General features: G+C 43.8%; 1 protein-coding gene across 3 annotated transcripts in view; it reads right to left on the bottom strand.

Moving 5' to 3' along the window:
• Positions 1–22,605, bottom strand: part of NELFCD (negative elongation factor complex member C/D) — a 59,957-nt gene that overhangs the window by 21,999 nt on the left and 15,353 nt on the right. For 2 of the 3 annotated variants that reach the window (XM_068264508.1, XM_068264509.1), the window contains exons 2-7: positions 20,721–20,833; positions 13,825–13,934; positions 12,163–12,272; positions 6,466–6,573; positions 6,089–6,241; positions 4,871–5,001 (exon numbers count right to left, since the gene is read on the bottom strand). In XM_068264508.1, the coding sequence (XP_068120609.1) occupies positions 4,871–5,001; positions 6,089–6,241; positions 6,466–6,573; positions 12,163–12,272; positions 13,825–13,934; positions 20,721–20,833 (725 nt within the window). Of the gene's footprint in view, positions 1–4,870; positions 5,002–6,088; positions 6,242–6,465; positions 6,574–12,162; positions 12,273–13,824; positions 13,935–20,720; positions 20,834–22,076; positions 22,389–22,605 lie in introns of those variants that run through there. The other variant, XM_068264507.1, reaches the window with a different exon arrangement.

The following is a 22,605-nucleotide window of genomic DNA, read 5'->3' as shown; positions in this document are numbered from 1 at the left end:
GGTGCTCTTCCCCCTTCTTGTCTAGGCACCACCCAAGTGAGTAGGGTGTGGCCTTATTTCTTCTACACTTACCCTCATTTTTTCCCTGTGTGACTTTATACACCTCAGGTTTCTGTTGCACTATTTTCATTCACTCCACCATTTCTCTCGTCTATAGAGCCCTCATGGTCATTCGTGAGTATGACCTTTGTGGTTCTTCTGTGGTTCACATGAGTGACAGTTTGCATGAAGTACGTAGTGCACATCATTATATGATTTTTCGCTGTTTAATTCAATATGCCTGAATTTGTTTGGATTTGCTGCAGTCTTGGTGAGTTGGCCTCTGGATTACTGGTTATACATGTAACTGGCTCACCTGCATAGTGCCTTTAGTCTTTTGCATTAACTGATGCTGGTGTCTGTTCTAATCTTAGGATACCCAGATGACTGTCGAGTGCTTATTCCCTTCATGAAATTTATATTATCTATCTATCTATCTATCTATCTATCTATCTATCTATCTATCTATCTATCTATCTATCTATCTATCTATCTATCTATCTATCTATCTATCTATCTATCTATCTATCTATCTTGTATTGTGATCAATTCTGTGATTGTATTTGTAATTATATTAATTCATATCTTGTAAGTTGGGAGATTTGATTTTGTAACAATATGCACTTATGAATTGGTGCGGTTGTACCTTTGTCTGACCACTAGGTGTCATTGGCACTCCATTCACTCCTTTCATTATCCACAAATTTATTTATATGATGCATTGTTGATTTCTTTGATCATGTAGTCGCATTTTGTGCTATTATTATGTAAATTGTATTAGCAATTTTCCATATATGGTTTTTAACTTGCGCCTGTCTGTTCCCTGTGTCTATGGTTACGGTTGGTGGGGGCGTTTCTAGGGTTGGGGATGGCCGACCACGTCATTATGTATGTGGAGACCATTCCCCGTGCGTGGCCACGCACACTGATTAGCCCTGTTACTCCGCCCCCTTCCAGTTCGCATTGCGCACTAAAGCGGAATATAACCCTGCAGTTCAACTTTGCTCTAAAACATTATTTACAGCATATTATATGCAACCAGCATTTTTTTTTTTTTTTTTTACTAGACCAGCATTGGAAGGGTTACACACAGAGCTTTAAAAGTTTCGTGGATAGAAATGCAGAGGCATCTGAAGTTTAGATAGATACATTTCAGTAAACACAATGTAACAAGTGGTGAATGTTACACACTCTAGCTGTCCTCCAGCTCCTGCACAGTCAGAGAGTGTGTGTCACATTCCACACTTGTTACATTGTGTTTACTTAAATGTATCTATTTAAACTTCGGATGCGTCTGCATTTCTATCCACGGAACTTTAAAGCTCTGTGTGTAACCCTTCCAATGTTGGTCTAGTAAAAAAAAAAATGCTGGTTGCATATAATATGCTGTAAATAATGTTTTAGAGCAAAGTTGAAATGCAGGGTTATATTCCGCTTTAACCTCCCTGGCGTTCTATTAAGATCGCCAGGGCGGCTGCGGGAGGGTTTTTTTTTTAATTAAAAAAAAAAACTATTACATGCAGCCAACTTAAAGTTGGCTGCATGAAAGCCCACTAGAGGGCGCTCCTAGTGCGTACAACTGATCGCCTCCGGCGATCAGAAGTAACAAGGAAGGCCGCAATGAGCAGCCTTCCTTGTTTCCCCTTTCCTCGTCGCCATGGCGACGAGCGGAGTGACGACATGGACGTCAGCTGACCTCCTGACGTCTGCCGCCTCCGATCCAGGCCTTAGCGCTGGCCGGAACTGTTTGTTCCGGCTGTGCTGGGCTCAGGCGGCTGGGGGACCCTCTTTCGCCGCTGCACGTGGCGGATCGCCGCGCTGCGTCGGCGATCAGGTAGCAAACGCGGCTGGCAAAGTGCCGGCTGCGTGTGCTCCTTTTTATTTGAAACGAATCGGCCCAGCAGGGCCTGAGCGGCACCCTCCGGCGGTACTGGACGAGCTGAGCTCGTCCAGACCGCTAAGGAGGTTAAGGGCATTACAGACGGGTAGTCACATGCCCGGAAGAAGCCGCAGTTTGTGGCGAATCACGACGGCACTGCACGCCTGCGCCCTCTCGCTCTGTCCTCCCCTGGTAAGCTGACTCATCACCGGCGCTCCCGCTGCGGTGGTTTATCACTTGAGGTTTGTCTCTACACTTCTATACTGCCTATTGGTGCGGTCATTTGTACTCTGCCTCTATATACACTGTTGGGTCTTCTACTGGTGCGTAGCACCGGTTCCTCTTTACTTCAATCACTCTTGCACTTCAGCGTTCATTCACTTTTTCAACACCCGTGCATATATTATGCAGGGTGCATGTGCACATGCTTTATCTGCTCACTAGTGGCTTACACTTATCTTCCACATTCCTACACTTTCCAGCGTATGGAGGACTTTGCATTTTGATCATTGCTGATATTACGCCTCTTCCCCTATTTTTTATTCAAACATTGATTGATCATTTTGGCGCCTCTGTGTTTCTGATACAAGTATCAGTACTAGTGCACCATTGGTGGAGGGGTCTAGCTCTGTTCTACCTGCCTACAGAGGGCAACATCTTAATCTGCCCGAGGGGGCGGGTCAAGTTCCCCTGATGGCTTGAGAGTGGTTGCCTGTCAGCCACCTACCTTTGTGAGTACCTGTTGTATTGTTTTCTTTTTACCATATTAGACAAAAATACTACACTATAGTGAGCTCTCGATTGCTCTATTATTTTGGTAACTAAAGTGAGTTCACCCCTAAGTCAAGAATGTCAAAATATAAGAGGATTGCCAACACCCTGAAATGGAGCTGCAGCACAGTGGCCAAGACCAAACAATGGTATATCAGGATAGGTACCACTCAGAGCAGGCCTCACCACGGTCGGCCAAAGGGGTTGAGTACACGTGGGGGGTGGGGAGGTGAATGATCGCCTTAGGAAAACAAACAAACAAAAAAAAACCCACAGAGACAACAGGAGCCCAATAGCGCAGTATGTCACTATTTTCTGAAATTAAGGAGTCAACAACAGGAAATATACTCACAAAGGTAGGTTACAATAAGGGGCAACCAACCACTAGAGGCAGGTGGAGAGAATCAGCCCATCTCCACTCCAATCCAGTGTTGGCTGAATGGGAATTGGTCACACTCTTTAAAAACTGTACATTAGATATGCAGGAGGCTACGTCACTGCAGACTAAAGCATACAAACCACCCCCTCGAGACAACGAAGGGGGGGGGGGGGGGGTTGTCAGCAAGTCAGCGCTACTCTGGCTATACCCTGTACCTAATTAGTCTGCATGATTGTCATGCCAGAAGGAAGCCTCTTCTAAAGATGATGCACAAGAAAGCCTGGGAACTGTTTGCTGAAGACAAGCAGACTAATGCTGGATACACACGGTGCGTTCGTGCACTCGATTTTCCCGTCGATTCGTTTATTTCCAACATGTCCGATTTGGATTTCGATGGATCGTTAGGTCGATTCGGCATACTTTGCATGCGAATCGACCTAACGATCCATCGAAGTCCAAATCGGACATGTTGGAAATAAACGAATCGACGGGAATCGACGGGAAAATCGAGTGCACAAACGCACCGTGTGTATCCAGCATAAGGACCAGAATTACTGGAACCATGTCCTGTGGTCTGATGAGCCCAAGATAAACTTATATGGATCAGATGGTGTTGAGAGTGTGTGGAGGCAATCAGGTGAGGAGTACAAAGACAAGGTGACTAGAGTGAAGCCTGGTGGTGGGAGTGTCATGGTTTGGGGCTGCCGGCACTGAGGAGCTACAGTTTACTGAGGGAACCATGAATGCCAACATGTGCTGTAACATACAGAAGCAGAACATGATCCCCTCCCTTCAGAAACTGGGCCACAGGGAAGTATTCCTACAGTACATGATAACCGCCCCCAAAACACCTCCAAGACAACCACTGCCTTGCTAAAGATACTGAGGGTAAAGGTGCTAGACTGGCCAAGTATGTCTCCAGAAATAAACCCACATCTGTGGGGCCTCCTCATATGGAAAGTGGAGGAGCGCAAGTTCTCTAACATCCACCAGCTTCATCATGGAGGAGTGGAAGAGGATTCCAGTGGCTCCTGTGACTAGGGTTGCTGCGGTATGGTGGTATACCGCGGTTTTATTGTGCATGGTAATCATACCATGCCCCTGGGCGCTCTTACAAGGAGATGGAATGCAAGAACAGGAAGGAGGAAGTAGTAAGTGATACACGCACACTGGATTCCCGGCAAGAGAGTATCTGTTTACCCCGTGCCACTGTCCCCCTTCCCCCCACCTGGCTCTCTATACTTCCGGCAACGATGAGAAGCAGCACACCCAGTAGGTCGTCTTCTTCCTTAGTAGCATAAATCTGTGTCTGCAAAACTTATGTCAAGTGCCCTGGGTCTCATTACAGATGAAGGAGCAGCGCAGCTATGCACCCTCGTCTCATCTCTGTTAATGGCGTGGGCAGGAGACTCAATTCCACTGTGCTCTCTGCAGCCAAGTGCAGGGGACACCCTCACTAACTTGAGAAATGGAGCCTCGCCCTGACTCAAGACATGATGCAATGGAAAGCCAGGACTTTCAGCTCTCCAAAAATAGTTCTTGGTAGGGGTGCAAACAGAACTTTAACAAGAAGCTGCAGACGGGATAATACGCACCTATCAGTGTCATATATTCAGTGTTGTCCCATCAAAAAAATAAAATATTTATAAACATGTGAGGGGTGCACTGACTCTTCTGAGATATGGTATATTCATGATGGAAGCCATGTACATACATTACAGACCTGTCACCCGACACAATCATTAGTGGCACTTCGCTCTATGGGCTTAGAATGAGCAGTCTTTCCTGCTGCATATCCTTACTTCTCGTGGGCGAATTTCTGCACCTCCTGAGCGATCCTGCGCATGGCCGATCCACCCTGCTCCTCCTGGGCCAGTATGGACATGATGGCCTGGGCAAACAGATATGTGTGTTCCCCATGGCAGACCATTTTCTGCAGAAAGAGAGTGAGAGAATTTGGTGTAAACACAGAAACGTGGCATTGGATGTGGCCTGTATTCCACAACAGAGACATTACACGTGGTCTGTATTCCACAACAGAGGCATTACATGTGGTCTGTATTCCACAACAGAGACATTACATGTGGTCTGTATTCCACAACATAGGCATTACACGTGGTCTGTATTCCACAACAGAGGCATTACACGTGGTCTGTATTCCACAACAGAGGCATTACACGTGGTCTGTATTCCACAACAGAGACATTACATGTGGTCTGTATTCCACAACAGAGACATTACATGTGGTCTGTATTTCACAACAGAGACATTACATGTGGTCTGTATTCCACAACAGAGACATTACATGTGGTCTGTATTCCACAACAGAGACATTACATGTGGTCTGTATTCCACAACAGAGACATTACATGTGGTCTGTATTCCACAACAGAGACATTACATGTGGTCTGTATTCCACAACAGAGACATTACATGTGGTCTGTATTCCACAACAGAGACATTACATGTGGTCTGTATTCCACAACAGAGACATTACATGTGGTCTGTATTCCACAACAGAGACATTACATGTGGTCTGTATTCCACAACAGAGACATTACATGTGGTCTGTATTCCACAACAGAGACATTACACGTGGTCTGTATTCCACAACAGAGACATTACACGTGGCCTGTATTCCACAACAGAGACATTACACGTGGCCTGTATTCCACAACAGAGACATTACACGTGGCCTGTATTCCACAACAGAGACATTACACGTAGCCTGTATTCCACAACAGAGGCATTACACGTGGCCTGTATTCCACAACAAAGACATTACATGTGGTCTGTATTCCACAACAGAGACATTACACGTGGCCTGTATCACACAGTAGAGATGCTACCAGTTGCAGCATACATGCCAAAATAGTTGTATGCAATCTTAATCGTGAAAATCAAATGTGCTTCCTGCTGGCTGGACCTAGTAGTTCTTATGCATCTATTTTAGGAGCGTAAACACGTTTTATCTACACACACACAAACACACATACACACGCACGTGCGCTGGGACATACCGCAAACTCTGGCAAGTTCTTCTCCAGGTTCTCCTCCCCTCCGTCTAGGATGGTGGCCAGTGAGGTACGCAGCACCCTGGAGAAGACCTCCAGCTGCTGGCACGCCGTGGACACACTGGTGATTTCACCCTGATAGCCGGCATCTGAGATCAGCTGGAAAACACACAGTTCAGGGATATAGACGTGACACAGGCTACAGGGGAACTCTGCTGAGAGAGTCATTGGCCATCAACACAATATTCAGGGATATAGAGGTGACACTAGCTACAGGGGAACTCTGCTGAGAGATATTCACATGCTGGGGTTGATCATTTCAGCACTGTACTAATAACAGACAGGCAGGGAATGAATCCACTAGGAGGTGCAGGATCTCGTACCTTGACGGTGAAGTTAAGCATCAGGCAGTCTGGGTGAGCTTCGGCCAGTTTGTAGAAGAGATCTCTCCATGTTGTGTGCGCAATCATCTGCTCCAGCCAGGCCGGGGTCTGCAAACACCAAGACATGTCAATCTTACTGTCTACACACAGATCCATACATATGGAGAAGCACACACACGTCCTCAATTAGGAAGGCTGGATCAGAGTAAGGCCCGTGGAAAATGTGAAAAATATTTTATGTGACCCTAAAAACTGGAACCAAAGTTTATATACCTTTTACATAACATACATACAGTGCATCTGGAAACTATTCACAATGCATAACTTTTTTCCAAATTTTGTTATGTTACAGCCTTATTCCAAAATTGATTTGATTCATTTTTTTTACCCTCAAAATTCTACACACAACACCCCATAAGGATAACGTGAAAAAGTTTACCTGAAGCAAATTTCTAAAATATTGAACAAAATTAAGAAAGCACATGCACATAAGTATTCACAGCCTTTGCCATGAAGCTTAAAATTGAGCTCAAGAGCATCCTGTTTCCCCGATCATCCTTGAGATGTTTCTGCAGCTTAATTGGAGACCACTTGTGTAAATTCAGTTGAATTAGACATGATTTGGAAAGGCACACAACTGTCTATACAAGGTCCCACAGTTGATAGTTCATGTCAGAGCACAAACCAAGCGTGAAGTCAAAGGAATTGTCTGTAGACCTCCAAGACATGATCGTCTCAAAGCACAAATCTGGGGAAGATGACAGAAAAATTGCTGCTGCTTTGAAGGTGCCAATGAGCACAGTGGCCGCCATCAGCTTTAAGTGGAAAAAGTTCAAAACCACCTTCCTAGAGCTGGCCAGCCATCTAAACTGGGGAGAAGAGCCTTAGTCAGGGAGGTGAGCAAGAACCCAATGATCAGTCTGTCAGAGTTCCAGAGGTCCTCTGTGGAGAGAGGACAAACTTCTAGAAAGACAACCATCTCTGCAGCAATTGTGGAAAGAATTTATGAAGATTTATAATTAATCACATGTATAGCCTTTATATTCCCCACGTGGCTATAAGAACCACATTAATGTAATCAGACCAGTGTGCTAGAGTGACACTTTAAATAATATGATTATAAATATTATTTTAAGAGTTATCACAATATTACTGAATGAATATATGTTCTTGAGCTATTTACTGTGCACAGCTTATTATGCTTTTCCAGGGGAATTCCAGCTTTTCAGAGGACAAAAGAGCAATCTAAAAAGGCAGTTTGAACCAGATTCTGAGGGCGAGCATGTCTTTGAGATCAACTTGGAGAAACGAAACTCAAGTACTTCTGAGGTCATTCCAAAGAATAGCATGAAAGTGAAAGCTAAATTACAGGAAGTCTCTTGAAGGACACAGGACAAAAACCGCCCAAAGAAGAAGTCCAGTCTCCTTTGGACACTGCTCATTGGACTCATGGGATGACAGACTGCCTGGAGGGAGGAATATGTTAGCATATTAACTGGGGTATAAAGATCAGCAGAGGAAGGAAGCCTCCACCTTTTCTGACTAGCCAAGCTGCAGCTAGCTTGTGGTTCTTTTAAATGCTGGTACATGAAAAAGGTCCTCAGCTGAGTAAATAAAGATTTCATTTTAATTGGCACAAATTGGAGAAGTCTCATGTTGTAAGTTATTTCCTTTAACACAATCCACCAGTCAGGCCTGTATGGTAGAGTGGCCAGGTGGAAGCCACTACTTAGTAAAAGGCACATGGGAGCCCATATGGAGTTTGACAATAGCCACCTGAAGGACTTTCAGACACTTGGAAACAAAGTTCTCTGGTCTGATGAGACAAAGATTGAACTCCTTGATGTGAATGCCAGGCATCACCTTTGGAGGAAACCAGGCAACAGTCATCACCAGTTCAATACCATCCCTACAATGAAGCACGGTGGTGGCAGCATAAAGCTGTGGGGATGTTTTTCAGCAGCAGGAACTGGTAGACTAGTCAGGATAAAAGGGAAATATGACTGCAGCAATGTAGAGAGACATCCTGGATGGAAACCTGCTCCAGAGTGCTCTTGAATTCAGACTGAGCGACGGTTCATCTTTCAGCAGGACAACGACCCTAAGCACACAGCCAAGAGATCAAAGGAGTCGCTTCAGGACAACTCTGAATGTCCTTGAGTGGCCCAGCCAGAGCCCAGACTTGAATCCCATTGAACATCTCTGGAGAGGTCTTAAAATGGCTGTACACCAACGTTTCCCATCCAACCTGATGGAGCTTGAGAGGTGCTGCAAAGAAGAATGGGCGACACTGCCCAAGGATAGGTGTGCCAAGCTTGTGGCATCATATTCAAAAAGACTTGAGGATGTAATTGCTGCCAAAGGTGCAGCAACTAAAGTTTTGAGCAAAGGCTGTGAATACTTATGCACAGTACATGAGATTTCTCAGTTCTCTTATTTTTAATACATTTGGCAAAATCTCAAGTAAACTTTTTTTCATGTTGTCATTATGGGGTGTTGGGTGTAGAATTCTGAGGAAAAAAATGAGTTGAATCCATTTTGGAATAAGGCTGTAACACAACAAATGTGGAAAAAGTGATGGGCTGTGAATACTCTCCGGATGCACTGTATGTACCCATGGTCCAGTGTCCTTCCCCTAAACACACAAACGGATAGCTATACCTAGTGCATTGTGGTTAGAGTTACAATGTGACACATACGATGAAGCATACAGTACATTGAAAGTCTCCGTCGCTGCCACTGTAACCGCGCCCGGTACACCGCGCCCAATGTCCGGAATACACAAAGCATACTGCACATTATTCCAACAGGACCCGCTGCACAGAACCGCTGATGTGACACACCATAGAAATATTATTCATTGCGTTGCGATTATATTGTCCGATGTGATGGAATGCAATGGCTGCAGTATAAAAGTAGTACACACCTCACTCATATTTACCTTCCCATGTCAATAAGCATCATTCCTTTACATCACCACCACTTATCTAGTGCTACAGTAATGTTATATTCCCCACTTAACCCCACAGGCCATTTTCTTCTTAACAACAAAAGCCATTTTTACCTGTCAGTGCCCTCCCATTCATTTTGACATAACTTTACCACTGCTTATCCCACCTAAATGATCTATACCTTGTTTTATTCACCACAAATTAGGTTATTTGTCGGCGATACTTGTTTTCAATAATTACTATTTTCTATTCATTTATAGAAAAAAAGAAGAAAAAAAAAAGAAAAACAAACTATTTCTCCAAATCCATTCACTATACTTTTGCAATAAACAATGCTACTACAGATAAAACCCACACACATTATTTGCCTATTTGTCCCAGCTATCAAATCATTAAAAATATGTTCCTAGTACAATGCATGGGGGCAAGATGCTATTTGGAAATAATTGTGTATTTTTGTCTACCCCATCAATAATTACAAGCCCTTATTTGCTAAAATAACAGTAATATACCCCTCATGACAAATATTAAAAAAGCAAGTCCTTAAAGCGAAATATAACCCTGCATTTCAACTTTGCTCTAAAACATTATTTACAGTATATTATATGCAACCAGCCTTTTTTTTTTTTTTACTAGACCAGCATTGGAAGGGTTACACAGAGCTTTAAAATTCCTGGAGATTTCTGCAGACGCATCCGAAGCTGACATAGATACATTTTGTTTACATAAATGTATCTATGTGTTGAATGTGACTCACTCTCTCTCACTGAGAAGGAGCTGGAGGACAGCCAAAGAGTGTGTAACATTTCTCAATAGATACATTTGACTAAATAGAATGTAACAATCTGAACTTCTGCATATCTCTCCACGGAACTTTAAACCTCTGTGTTTAACCCTTCCAATGCTGGTCTAGTAAAAAAAAAAAATGCTTTTTGCATATAATATGCTGTAAATAATGTTTTAGAGCAAAGTTGAAATGCAGGGTTATAATCCGCTTTAAGACAACTATTTTTTTTTTTTTATTTCAAGTGTTTGTTTGGTAACTACAGGAGGGGGGAGGGGTTTATAACTGTAGTATTTTTTATGCATTTTAAATTGTAATTTAACTTTTTCACCAAAAGATGGCACTACAAACACTATCCTGGATTACCAGGAAGTGTTCTATCTTTTCTTTTACTTTCATTATAGTACTATGAATGAACAGGGCTCCTGACTGGAGTCATGTTAATTCATATGCAGGCAGTTTGATTGGCTCAGGGTTCCGCTGTGAACGAGTGGCGGGTGTACCCATAATATGCCGGTACATAGTTGTAGCATTAGCGGTGCTCAAACTGGATGTTTTAATGCGTCCAGTTCGAGATCACAGATTTATAATCGCTTTCCTATGAGCCTCATCACAGAGGGGGAGATTTATCAACGCATTACCGACAGTTTTTTCTTCTTAAACTGTTCTAACCAGCAGGGAGAACTGTTCTGCATGATAATAAAGAACCTTCTTAAATCGTAGGTGATAGTGGCAATTTAGCATGAATTTGTAGAGCTGCACTACAGTTAACCACTTCACCACTGAGGGGTCTTACCCCTTGAGCACCAGAGCAATTTTTACCTTTCAGCGCTCCTTCCATTCATTTGTCTATAACTTTATCATTACTTATCACAATGAAATGAACTATATCTTGTTTTTTTCGCCACCAATTAGGCTCTCTTTAAGTGGGACATTATGCTAAGAATTATTTTATTCTAAATGTGTTTTAATGGAAAAATAGGAAAAAATGTGGGACATTTTTTTATTATTTTTCAGTTTTCGGCCTTTATAGTTTTTAAATAATGCATGCTACTGTAATTAAAACCCATGAAATTTATTTGCCCATTTGTCCCGGTTATAAAACCGTTTAAATTATGTCCCTATCACAATGTTTGGCGCCAATATTTTATTTAGAAATAAAGGTGCATTTTTTTTAGTTTTGCGTCCATCCCTAATTACAAGCCCATAGTTTATAAAGTAACAGTGTTATACCCTCTTGACATAAATATTTAAAAAGTTCAGTCCCTAAGGTAACTATTTATGTATTTTTTTTATTGTATTTTATTTTTATTTTTTTTTAATTACAAAAAAAATATAATAATAATAATAATAATAATAATAGTGGAGTGTGGGAGGTAATGAGTTAATTTGTAATATATAACTAATGTATTTGTATATGAGAAATGCTTTAGGGTGTAGTTTTACTATTTGGCCACAAGATGGCCACAGTGAGTTTTTGATTATGGGACCTGCAAGCGGACAGCGGCGGGAGCGGCGTCAGGTACGGATTTCTCCGTCCCTTGGTGGTAACAGGGTGGAAAAAGGGACGGAGAAATCCTTACCGCTGGGGGTAAAGTGGTTAAGAAAAGTGCAAATCTATCCCTAAACTGGAGCAGATTAAGAAGTGCTTATTAGCAGTTCTACAGGTATATAACTGCAGGCTAGACAAGATTGCAGAGTGCAGGCTAGACATGATTTGTGAAGGGCTCCTCCCACCTGCTGAATTCCTCCTCAGAGTTTGCTGCTATCAATACAGCAGGTGTGCTGGTTAACTCAGCAACAGCAATTCCCCTCACACTCTGCACTGTCTGAGAGACGTTCCTAGCTCCTGAGACAGTTCTGCATGGATTTCTAAAAACCTACCAATATTTGGTCTCAGACACTCTTGATAAATCTGGCCCACAGTGCACTGACAGACAGCAGTGGCTACACGGCCCTCACCTCTCCTTCCTCTGTAAAGATGGAATCTGCTTTCCGGGGGTCGAAGTGTTTGATAAGAAGACTCTTCAGATGGTTCTCCACAGTCTCCTGTACCTGCACAGGTTCTACACCTGAATAACAACACAGCAGCCTGAGTACACAGAAATACTGCACACAGAAACCAAACTACCTCACAAGGCAGTTACCGAGACAGAGGACACTGCTAGATGACATGAGAGGGCAATACAGCACAGACACCACACTACCTCACAAGTCAGTTACCGGCACAGAGGACACTGCTAGAAGACACATTAGAGGGCAATGCTGCACACGAGGGGCTCAAATTAACAGTTGTGCTGCTCATAGCATTCTCCTTCTGTTCTATCATCTCAAATGGAAGGATGGCAGCTGGAATCTGACTGCTGTGAGTGATACAGACATACAGAGATTTCCCCCATTTTATAGTAAAGTGAGCGTCTGGGTGCTCCCAAATTAAACAAACGTATCAAACGGATCTTTTCCTAAGGGAAGTTAGTAAACGATGTGGGCTTTTATGGGGCAGTGAGCATTTTCTTACGTATTGGGGGGGGGGGCCTTTATGAGGGCCTACATCTTGTCTGTCCCTGTGTCACAGCTCTTGGCACAGTGCATGCTGGGAGGCTGTGAGAAGTAGTTCAGAAATGTGATTTCATCTCCCCCCTGCAGCTGTGTAACATTACCGCGGCACACACTATTTACCAACCTCCCTTGAGGGCCAGGTTTGTTTAATAGGTTTGTAACATTTGGTGCCAAGATCTCTTTAAGAGCTTATCCAAAGTGACTGCTCTGAGGAGAGTAAAAGCAGTAATCCCCACCTATATGCACTAGGGCGTGCACACATGCAGGAGGCTAAGCAGAGAGGCTGAAGTGTGTGGTTACCGTATATGATTGCTACCTGCATCAGCTGCCCTCAGCCACATAAATATTTACTGCTTGTGGTGCTATGTCCACAGGAAGTGAGATTCACAGCTTCCTGTCCCTGCCACAGGAAGGGAGATGTGCAGCTTCCTGTCACAGGAAGTGACATGTGCAGTTTCTTGTCCCTGCCACAGGAAGTGAGACGTGCAGCTTCCTGCCCCAGGAAGTGAGATGTGCAGCCTCCTGTTCCAGCCACGGAAAGTGAGATGCGCAGCCTCCTGTCCCAGCCAGGCAGCCGTCTGTGGAGCTGGGATGTAGCATCACTTTCCATTTCCAACTGCCAATAATTGACAGCAGGCAGCAGGAGTCCAGGTGGGTAAGGCTGGTTCACAGGGGCGGTAAACACATATTCTGCTAGTGATGTAAGCGTTGTTTGAAAGTGATCAACTGCTACTCCATTCAAACACATGAAAACATTTTCTAAATAACAGTTAGGGCTTTTGGCATTCAATGTGGAAACCAAGACAGCTGCATTCAGTTGGTTCTGCGTCTCCTCAAAACACAATGACAAATTGCCAGGAATCGATGCTGAACACATTTCTGTTCAGTAGCAGAAAAGCATTAGCTAAAGGAGCCGCCCTGCAGAAGCCTGCCTGATGCAGCCCTTTCTCTAGGACGGCTAGGACCAGCTGAACTAGGTAGGACTGCAGTAATTCTAGCTCAGAAGAGTCACAAACCTCACTACAGCAATATATACACTGTATGCTATAATCTTTTCTCACATACCTGACTGGATGAGCCATTCGGCCAATAAATTTACAGTCTGTGCCACGGCAGAGTAGTTCTCTGACAGAAGCTGGATAACGTTCTCCGGAGAGCCACCGGCCTGGAAATACCTGAAGCGAGAGAATAAAGCACACATGTATATTATAGTATATTCCAGAGCAAAGAGATAAAACACCAGAAAGCTAGGATGGGTGGAATGATTATGTATACAGCACGCCAACCGTTCCCCATCTTCCCAGCCCACTTCTGGAGTTTCTGAGAGGATCTTATTACAGGATGGCTAAATAAGTATAAACAACTTACTTTCACCTGCTGACCTAATTCTTTGTGTATGTAACTTGTATACAAAATTACATGATAATTCCAGCGGTGTCCAGCAAGGGGCGCCCCTGAGCAATAGGCAACCCCACACTGGCTCCATGTCTGTAGTATTTGTGATGAGGAATTAATGGAGAAATACACGGACGTCAATGCGGAAGACAGAACTCTACCATTCCAAATCCTGCCGCTCATCCATACTGGAGCCCCGCTATGCCTGCAGAGATCAGGGAGAGATCTGACTGATCCGGGGGAATTTCTGTAGAGGCTGTTCATTGGTGGGATCTACGACTATATATAGTGGGAACGCCCCAGGGTGTCTAGTATAGGAACTAGAATTGCAGCCTCTTCCCAAGCTCACTGCACAAAATGATCAAAAAGACATTAAAGGGGAACTTCAGCCTAAACAAACATACTGTTATTAAGTTACATTAGTTATGTTAATTAGAATAGATAGGTAATATAATCTTTTACCAACCCTGTTTTAAAAGAACAGGCAAATGTTTGTGATTCATGGGGGCAGCCATCTTTTTTGGTTGAAAGGGGGTGACAGGGAGCAGGAGACACAGTTCCAACTGTCCTGTGTCCTGATAACCCCTCCCAGCTGCACACGCTAGGCTTCAAATGTCAAATTCAAAATGTAAAAAAAAAATAAAAAAAAAATTGCACCAAAACAGCAGAACGAGAACAACAACATCAGAAATCCCATCATGCTTTGCACAGCATGAAGGGAAAACTGCCCGGGCAGTTTTCTTCTGTGCAGCTAAAAATGAGGCTTGTATAAGAGAAACAAAGTTCTGATGCCGTGAAACTGTTAAAGAAACACCAGGCCTTTTCAGTGCTGCTGAGTTGATTTTTAGTCTGGAGGTTCACTTTAAAAACTGTTCCTTTTAGGCATCAGGCCCCATGGCATGAAACATGCCCCCCATAACCTAGCCCAGCACATCCTTGCCTCGGCTAAGGTGCATATAGCGTCTAAGTGGAAGCGGACATCTTTAAAAGGGAACTCCAGTGAAAATAATGTAATAAAAAAAGTGCTTCATTTTTGCAATAATTATGTATAAATGATTTGCCCAGTATATGCCCATTGTAAAATCTTTCCTCTCACTGATTTACTCTGACATTTATTACATGGTGACATTTTTACTGCTGGCAGATGATGTCAGTGAAAGGAGATGCCGATTGCTTTTTTGGCAGTTGGAAACCGCTGTAAACAGTGATGTGAAAAACTATTTGCCCCCTACCTGATTTCTTATTCTTTTGCATGTTTGTCACACTTAAATGTTTCTGCTCATCAAAAACCATTAACTATTAGTCAAAGATAACATACCGGTAATTGAACACAAAATGCAGTACTATTATTACTTAGTAAGAAGAAAACCTCAAAACCTACATGGCCCTGTGTGAAAAAGAAATTGCCCCCTGACCTAATAACTGGTTGGGCCACCCTTAGCAGCAATAACTGCAATCAAGTGTTTGCGATAACAAGTCTTTTACGGCGCTCTGGAGGAATTTTGGCCCACTCATCTTTGCAGAATTGTTGTAATTCAGCTTTATTTGAGGGTTTTCTAGCATGCACCACCTTTTTAAGGTCATGCCACAACATCTCAATAGGATTTAGGTCAGGACTTTGACTAGGCCACTCCAAAGTCTTCATTTTGTTTTTCTTCAGCCATACAGAGGTGGATTTGCTGGTGTGTTTTGGGTCATTGTCCTGCTGCAGCACCCAAGATCGCTTCAGCTTGAGTTGACGAACAGATGGCCGGACATTCTCCTTCAGGATTTTTTGGTAGACAGTAGAATTCATGGTTCCATCTATCACAGCAAGCCTTCCAGGTCCTGAAGCAGAAAAACAACCCCAGACCATCACACTACCACCACCATATTTTACTGTTGGTGTGATGTTCTTTTGCTGAAATGCTGTGTTACTTCTACTCCAGATGTAACGGGACACGCACCTTCCAAAAAGTTCAACTTTTGTCTCGTCGGTCCACAAGGTATTTTCCCAAAAGTCTTGGCAATCATTGAGATGTTTTTAGCAAAATTGAAACGAGCCTCAATGTTCTTTTTGCTTAAAAGTGGTTTGCGCCTTGGATATCTGCCATAATGGCTCTCACTGTGGTTCGCTGGAGTCCCAAAGCTTTAGAAATAGCTTTATAACCTTTACCAGACTGATAGATCTCAATTACTTTTGTTCTCATTTGTTCCTGAATTTCTTTGGATCTTGGCATGATGTCTAGCTTTTGAGGTGCTTTTGGTCTACTTCTCTGTGTCAGATAGCTCCTATTTAAGTGCTTTCTTGATTGAAACAGGTGCGGCAGTAATCAGGCCTGGGGGTGACTACAGAAATTGAACTCAGGTGTGATAAACCACAGTTAAGTTATTTTTTAACAAGGGTGGCAATCACTTTTTCACACAGGGCCATGTAGATTTGGAGTTTTTTTTTCTCACTAAATAATAAAAACCATCATTTAAAACTGCATTTTGTGTTCAATTATGTTATCTTTGACTAATAGTTAACGGTTTTTGATGAGCAGAAACATTTAAGTGTGACAAACATGCAAAAGAATAAGAAATCAGGAAGGGGGCAAATAGTTTTTCACATCACTGTATTTACCACAATGCAACAAGGCTCCCACAGTGTGATGTCAGAACCTTGGTCCTGACATCACACTGTGGGAGGGGTTTCACTTCAATATCAGCCATACAGAGCCCCCTGATGATCCGTATGAGAAAAAAAAGATTTCTCGTGGAAAAGGGGGCATCAGCTACTGATTGGGATGAAGTTCAATTCTTAGTTACGGTTTCACTTTAAATCATGACGATATCCTCTCCTTTAATGATAAAAAATTTAATTTACAAATGCATTAATTCCAGAGTAACTGACACTTCACCCCTCTTCGAAAAAGTGTGGTAGTGCTGGCTGGACTTCAGGGGAGGCCTGCATATGTCAAACTTACTCAGTGATTATTTACATGAAATATAGCCCATGTACAGTGGGTTGCAATAGTATTCGGCCCCCTGGAAGTTTTCCACATTTTGTCATATTACTGCCACAAACGTGAATCAATTTTATTGGAATTTCACGTGAAAGACCAATACAAAGTGGTGTACATGTGAGAAGTGGAACGGGAAAAAACAAAAACAAAAAAACAAATAGGGTCAGCACCAAACACCACTTTGCGATTTATATAGAAAGCGTGCAGAACAGATCATGAACCGCATATATGAATAGACCAAGAAAAAGCAGATCTGATTACACCGCACCACTATAATCCATTAGAAAGTACACCTTTATTCATATAAAAAAAAATCACATACATCTAAAAACGATTACAACACCAAATACGTGGGTATCACGCTCCAATAGTACATTACATATGAATAATACTGGTAAAATATCCCTAAGACAGATCAATTCCACTGTTAATGCAGAGGACATATATGCCAAAATATAAATAAATAATTATATTCAAACAACTTCAGGCCTCTTGCACACTGCAAGCAATTCAGATTCAGATTCCGCTTTTTAATCAGTTTTTACCTCCGATTCAGATTCAGATTTGCAGTGTGCAAGGAGCAAACTGCAAATCTGAATCTGAAGTAAAAACAGATTAAAAAGCGGAATCTGAATCTGAATTGCTTGCAGTGTGCAAGAGGCCTCAAGGAGGTAAAAAAAGGCTAGGTACTTATCCGTTGGCCGGGCGCATCCGGCAGGTGGCGACAAATCTCCACCAGAGTTACATCTTTCCCTACTATTCATGTCGGCCTGGAGGGGGAATAGTAATTAGTGCCACCTGCCGGATGCGCCGGCTAACGGATAAGTACCAAAGGCTAATATTGCACTAATAGTGTACATGAAATATGCCACAACAATGTCCAAAGTGGTGATCAAAGTAATAAACAGAACCCAGAATTGTGTAAAGTGAGTAAGACACAGAGAAAGTGAATAAGTAAAGGATTGTGCTAAGGGGATGCAAGGGTTGTCAAATAATGAAAAAGTCTCTGTGCTGGAGATAGAGTGTAGGAGGAATAAAGACTGGGAAGGACCTGTATGGGGAAAAAGATCTGAGCATGAGGCTGTCACGCTCAAATATTTTACCTATACAGGTCCTCCCTGGTAATCCCTACTACTCCTCACTTTTTCACCCCCTTTGTTCCCACTTCAACGCCCTCCACATTCATCTCCAGAGCGGAGACTTCCCAGTCTTTATTCCTCCTTCACTCTATCTCCAGCACTGACACTTTTTCACTATTTGGCAACCCTTGAATCCCCTTAGCACAATCCTTTACTTATTCACTTTCTCTGTCTTACTCACTTTACACAATTTCTAGGTTCTGTTTATTACTTCGGTCATCACTTTGGACATATTGTGGCATATTTCATGTACACTATTAGTGCAATATTAGCCTTTTTTTACCTCTTGAAATTGTTTGAATATAATTATTTATATTTTGGCATATATGTCCTCTGTTTGCATTACCAGTGGAATTGATCTGTCTTAGGGATATTTTACCAGTATTATTTATATGCAATTTACGATTAGAGGGTGACACCCGCTTATTTGGGGTTTTAACTGTTTTTAGAGGTATGTGATTTTTTTATATGAATAAAGATGTATTTTCTAATGGATTATAGTGGTGCGGTGTAATCAGATCTGCTTTTTCTTGGTCTATTCATAGATGTGGAACAAAATTCATACAGGATTCCAAACATTTAAAAAAAAACAAAAAAAAACAAAACTGCAAAGTGGGGTGTGCATAATTAGTCAATACTTTGTAGAACCACCTTTTGCTGCAATTACAGCTGCCAGTCTTGTAGGGTATGTCTCTACCGGCTTTGCACATCTAGAGACTGAAATCCTTGCCCATTCTTCTTTGTAAAACAGCTCCAGCTCAGTCAGATTAGATGGACAGCGTTTGTGAACAGCAGTTTTCAGATCTTGCCACAGATTCTCGATTGGATTTAGATCTGGACTTTGACTGGGCCATTCTAACAATTGGATATGTTTGGATTTAAACCATTCCATTGTTGCCCTGGCTTTATGTTTAGGGTCGTTGTCCTGCTGGAAGGTGAACCTCCGCCCCAGTCTCAAGTCTTTTGCAGACTCCAAGAGGTTTACTTCCAAGATTGCCCGGTATTTGGCTCCATCCATCTTTCCATCAACTCTGACCAGCTTCCCTGTCCCTGCTGAAGAGAAGCACCCCCAGAGCATGATGCTGCCACCACCATTTTTTGACAGTGGGGATGGTGTGTTCAGAGTGATGTGCAGTGTTAGTTTACAATTGTGCCATACTACTTCCACTTCTGAATGATCGCTTGAACAGTGCTCTGTGGGATGTTCAAGAGTCTGGAAATTGTTTTGTAGCCTAAGCCTGCTTTAAATTTCTCAATAACTTTATCCCTGACCTGCCTGGTGTGTTCTTTAGACTTCATGGTGTTGTTGCTCCCAATATTCTCTTAGACAACCTCTGAGGCCTCAGAGCAGCTGTATTTGTACTGACATTAGATTACACACAGGTGCACTATTTAGTCATTAGCACTCATCAGGCAATGTCTATGGGCAACTGACTGCACTAAGACCAAAGGGGGCTAAATAATAATGCACACCCCACTTTACAGTTATTTTTTTGTAAAAAATGTTTGGAATCATGTATGATTTTTGTTCCACTTCTCATGTGTACATCACTTTGTATTGTTCTTTCATGTGGAATTCCAATAAAATTGATTCACGTTTGTGGCAGTAATATGACAAAATGTGGAAAACTTCAAGGGGGCCGAATACTTTTGCAAACCACTGTATATTTCTATTCCTACCATTCCAATCTCTGCATTAAACTAAATCTTCAGTAGACCGACCGCTGTGTGTATTTTATGGATCTCCTTGTGACCTGTTAGTTCTATTTTGGTTACATAAGAATTTTCTCATTCAATGTTTATCTTGCCTTTAGCAGTCATTTACTATGACCTCTGATAAAAATGTGATATGGGCATAATGTATAATATCTTGTTTCTGCACTAATGGACATATTAGTGATGGGAATTCCGGCTCTTCTCGGAGAATCAGCTCTTCTGAATCGGCTCCCATTAAAGAGGCGGCTCTTACGGCTCTGAATCGGCTCTTCATTAAATATCACTAGACACCACTCAGAATCGGAGTAGAAGCCCCGCCCCGTCTCCATAACAACTCCAGACTGCTTCTCTGACTGGGGCAATCCCTCTTGCTACTGCTCTGCTCCGCTCCATACACTACTACAAGCTGCAAGAGGAGGACTACATCTCCCAGAATGCCTCAGCACCCTTTATTACACAGCAAATCAGAGCTGTGTGGGGCAGCTGAGGCATCGGCTCTTACAAAACTGAGAACCGGCTCTTGTCGTTCGCAGCGAACGACCCATCACTGGGACATATGTTATGTCTGTCCTGAATAAAGCTTCTTTTCAAAACTAAAATAAAAAAATCCCATGAAGTATCACTACCCTGGACACCCGCTGCACTGCACAGTGTGCCTGTATATTCATTATACAGAGCAACACTAATACAACATGCATACAGCGGTTTCCAGAAATGCACAGACCTCTTTAAAGTGTTAAATATAGCGGGTTCCATAATGTAGTCCCGGCTGCCCAGTTTCTGCAGACACTCCTGCTGCACCTCTGCATCGTCCTCCGCCTCCCCATACTCTTCATCCTGCCACAAAGTAAAAACAAAGTAAAAAATGGACTTCTGCGAAAGTTGTTGCCAAAGTACATTTGTGCTGGTTCTGACTTTGCCAACACATCTCCTGCATTCACTCCACCGACACGGGCAACTAAAAATCAGAGCAGGTCTTCAGTATCTCCCAACTACACAACTGTAACCTCCTCATCTCTCCTATCAGTACCCCGCAATACCTCCTCACCTTTCAACTGTCCATCCCAGCCCCCCCACAATACCTCCTCACTCCTCCTCTGTCCTTTCAGCATCCAGAAATGTCTCCTCACCCCTCCTCTGTCCCCCGCAATGCCTCCTTACCACTCCTCTGTCCCCCCAGTCCCCCACAATCCCTCCTCTGTCCCCCACACGGCTATTTTTGCAATTTGATAAAGGGCTGGAGAGCCCAAAACAGCAGTCTGTAAATGCTGCCTCACCAATAAAAGAGCTATAATTTACTTTGGTGGTGCTGACCCATCTTTGTGGATCCCCACAATGTATCCTCACCCCTCCTCTGTCCTCCCAGCCTCCAGCAATGCCTCTTCACCCCTCCTCTGCCCCCCCCCCCCCCATTGCCTACTCACCCCTCCTCTATCCCCCACAATGCCTCCTCACCCCTCCTCTGTCCTCCCAGCCTCCAGCAGTACAGCCTCACCCCTCCTCTGTCCTCCCAGTCCCCCACAATGCCTCCTCACCCCTCCCTCTGTCCTCCCAGTCCCCCACAATGCCTCCTCACCCCTCCCTCTGTTTTCCCAGTCCACTAGAATGCCTCTTTACTCCTCCTCTGTCCTCCCAGTCCCCCACAATGCCTCCTCAGTCCTCCCAGTCCCCCACAATGCCTCCTTAACCCTCCTCTGTCCTGCCAGTCCCCTGCAATGCCTCCTCAGTCTTCCCATTCCCCCACAATGCCTCCCCACCCCTCCTCTGCCCTCCCAGTCACCCACAAAGCCTCCTCACCCCTCCTCTGTCTTCCCAGTCCCCCACAATGCCCCCCTCACCCCTCTTCTGTCCTCCCAGTCCCCCACAATGCCTCCTCACCCCTCTTATGTCTTCCCAGTCCCCCACAATGCCCCCTCACCCCTCTTCTGTCCTCCCAGCCCCCCACAATGCCTCCTCACCCCTCCTATGTCTTCCCAGTCCCATGCAATGCCTCCTCCCCCCCTCCTCTGTCTTCCCAGTCCCCCACAATGCCTCATCACCCCTCTTCTGTCCTCCCAGCCCCCCCACAATGCCTCCTTACCCCTCCTCTGTCCTCCCAGTCCCCCACAATGCCGCTGCCGCCTCCTCCTCCCGTAGCCACGAAGAAGTCTCCATCCATCCCGGAACTCATGGGACACAGCAGCCACTCCTAGTCTCTTGTTTGGCGGTTTGAATCCGCCAGGAGAAAAGCGCGATATAAATGTTATTTGATTTGTTTATGTTGTTTCCTGTCACAGGGAGATGACGTCAAACGCGCACCGAAAGTCTCTATCAATCGAGGCCAGCATCGCGTATTTCCGGCGGCCATTTTCTTGGAGCCTGTGACAGGCCGGGAAACCGCAGCGGGCAGCACCCACATTCGCCAGAGGGGGGCGCTGTGCGGCATTACTTATAACACTGTAGATTACAAGATATTATACATCGGAGGCCCTGCCTGACCCGCCCTGCGCGCTCTGCTACGCGCTGTGAATGGGGAGCCTCAGCGACCAGCAGCCACACCCACACCTCCCAGTAGTTTCACATTAGCCTCTTAAAGGGAACCTGAACAGAGTAAAATTATTTAAAGAGGA

The sequence above is a fragment of the Hyperolius riggenbachi genome, chromosome 12, assembly GCF_040937935.1.
Source record: "Hyperolius riggenbachi isolate aHypRig1 chromosome 12, aHypRig1.pri, whole genome shotgun sequence".
Classification (NCBI taxonomy): Eukaryota; Metazoa; Chordata; class Amphibia; order Anura; family Hyperoliidae; genus Hyperolius; species Hyperolius riggenbachi.
This window is presented reverse-complemented; position numbering and strand designations above follow the sequence as displayed.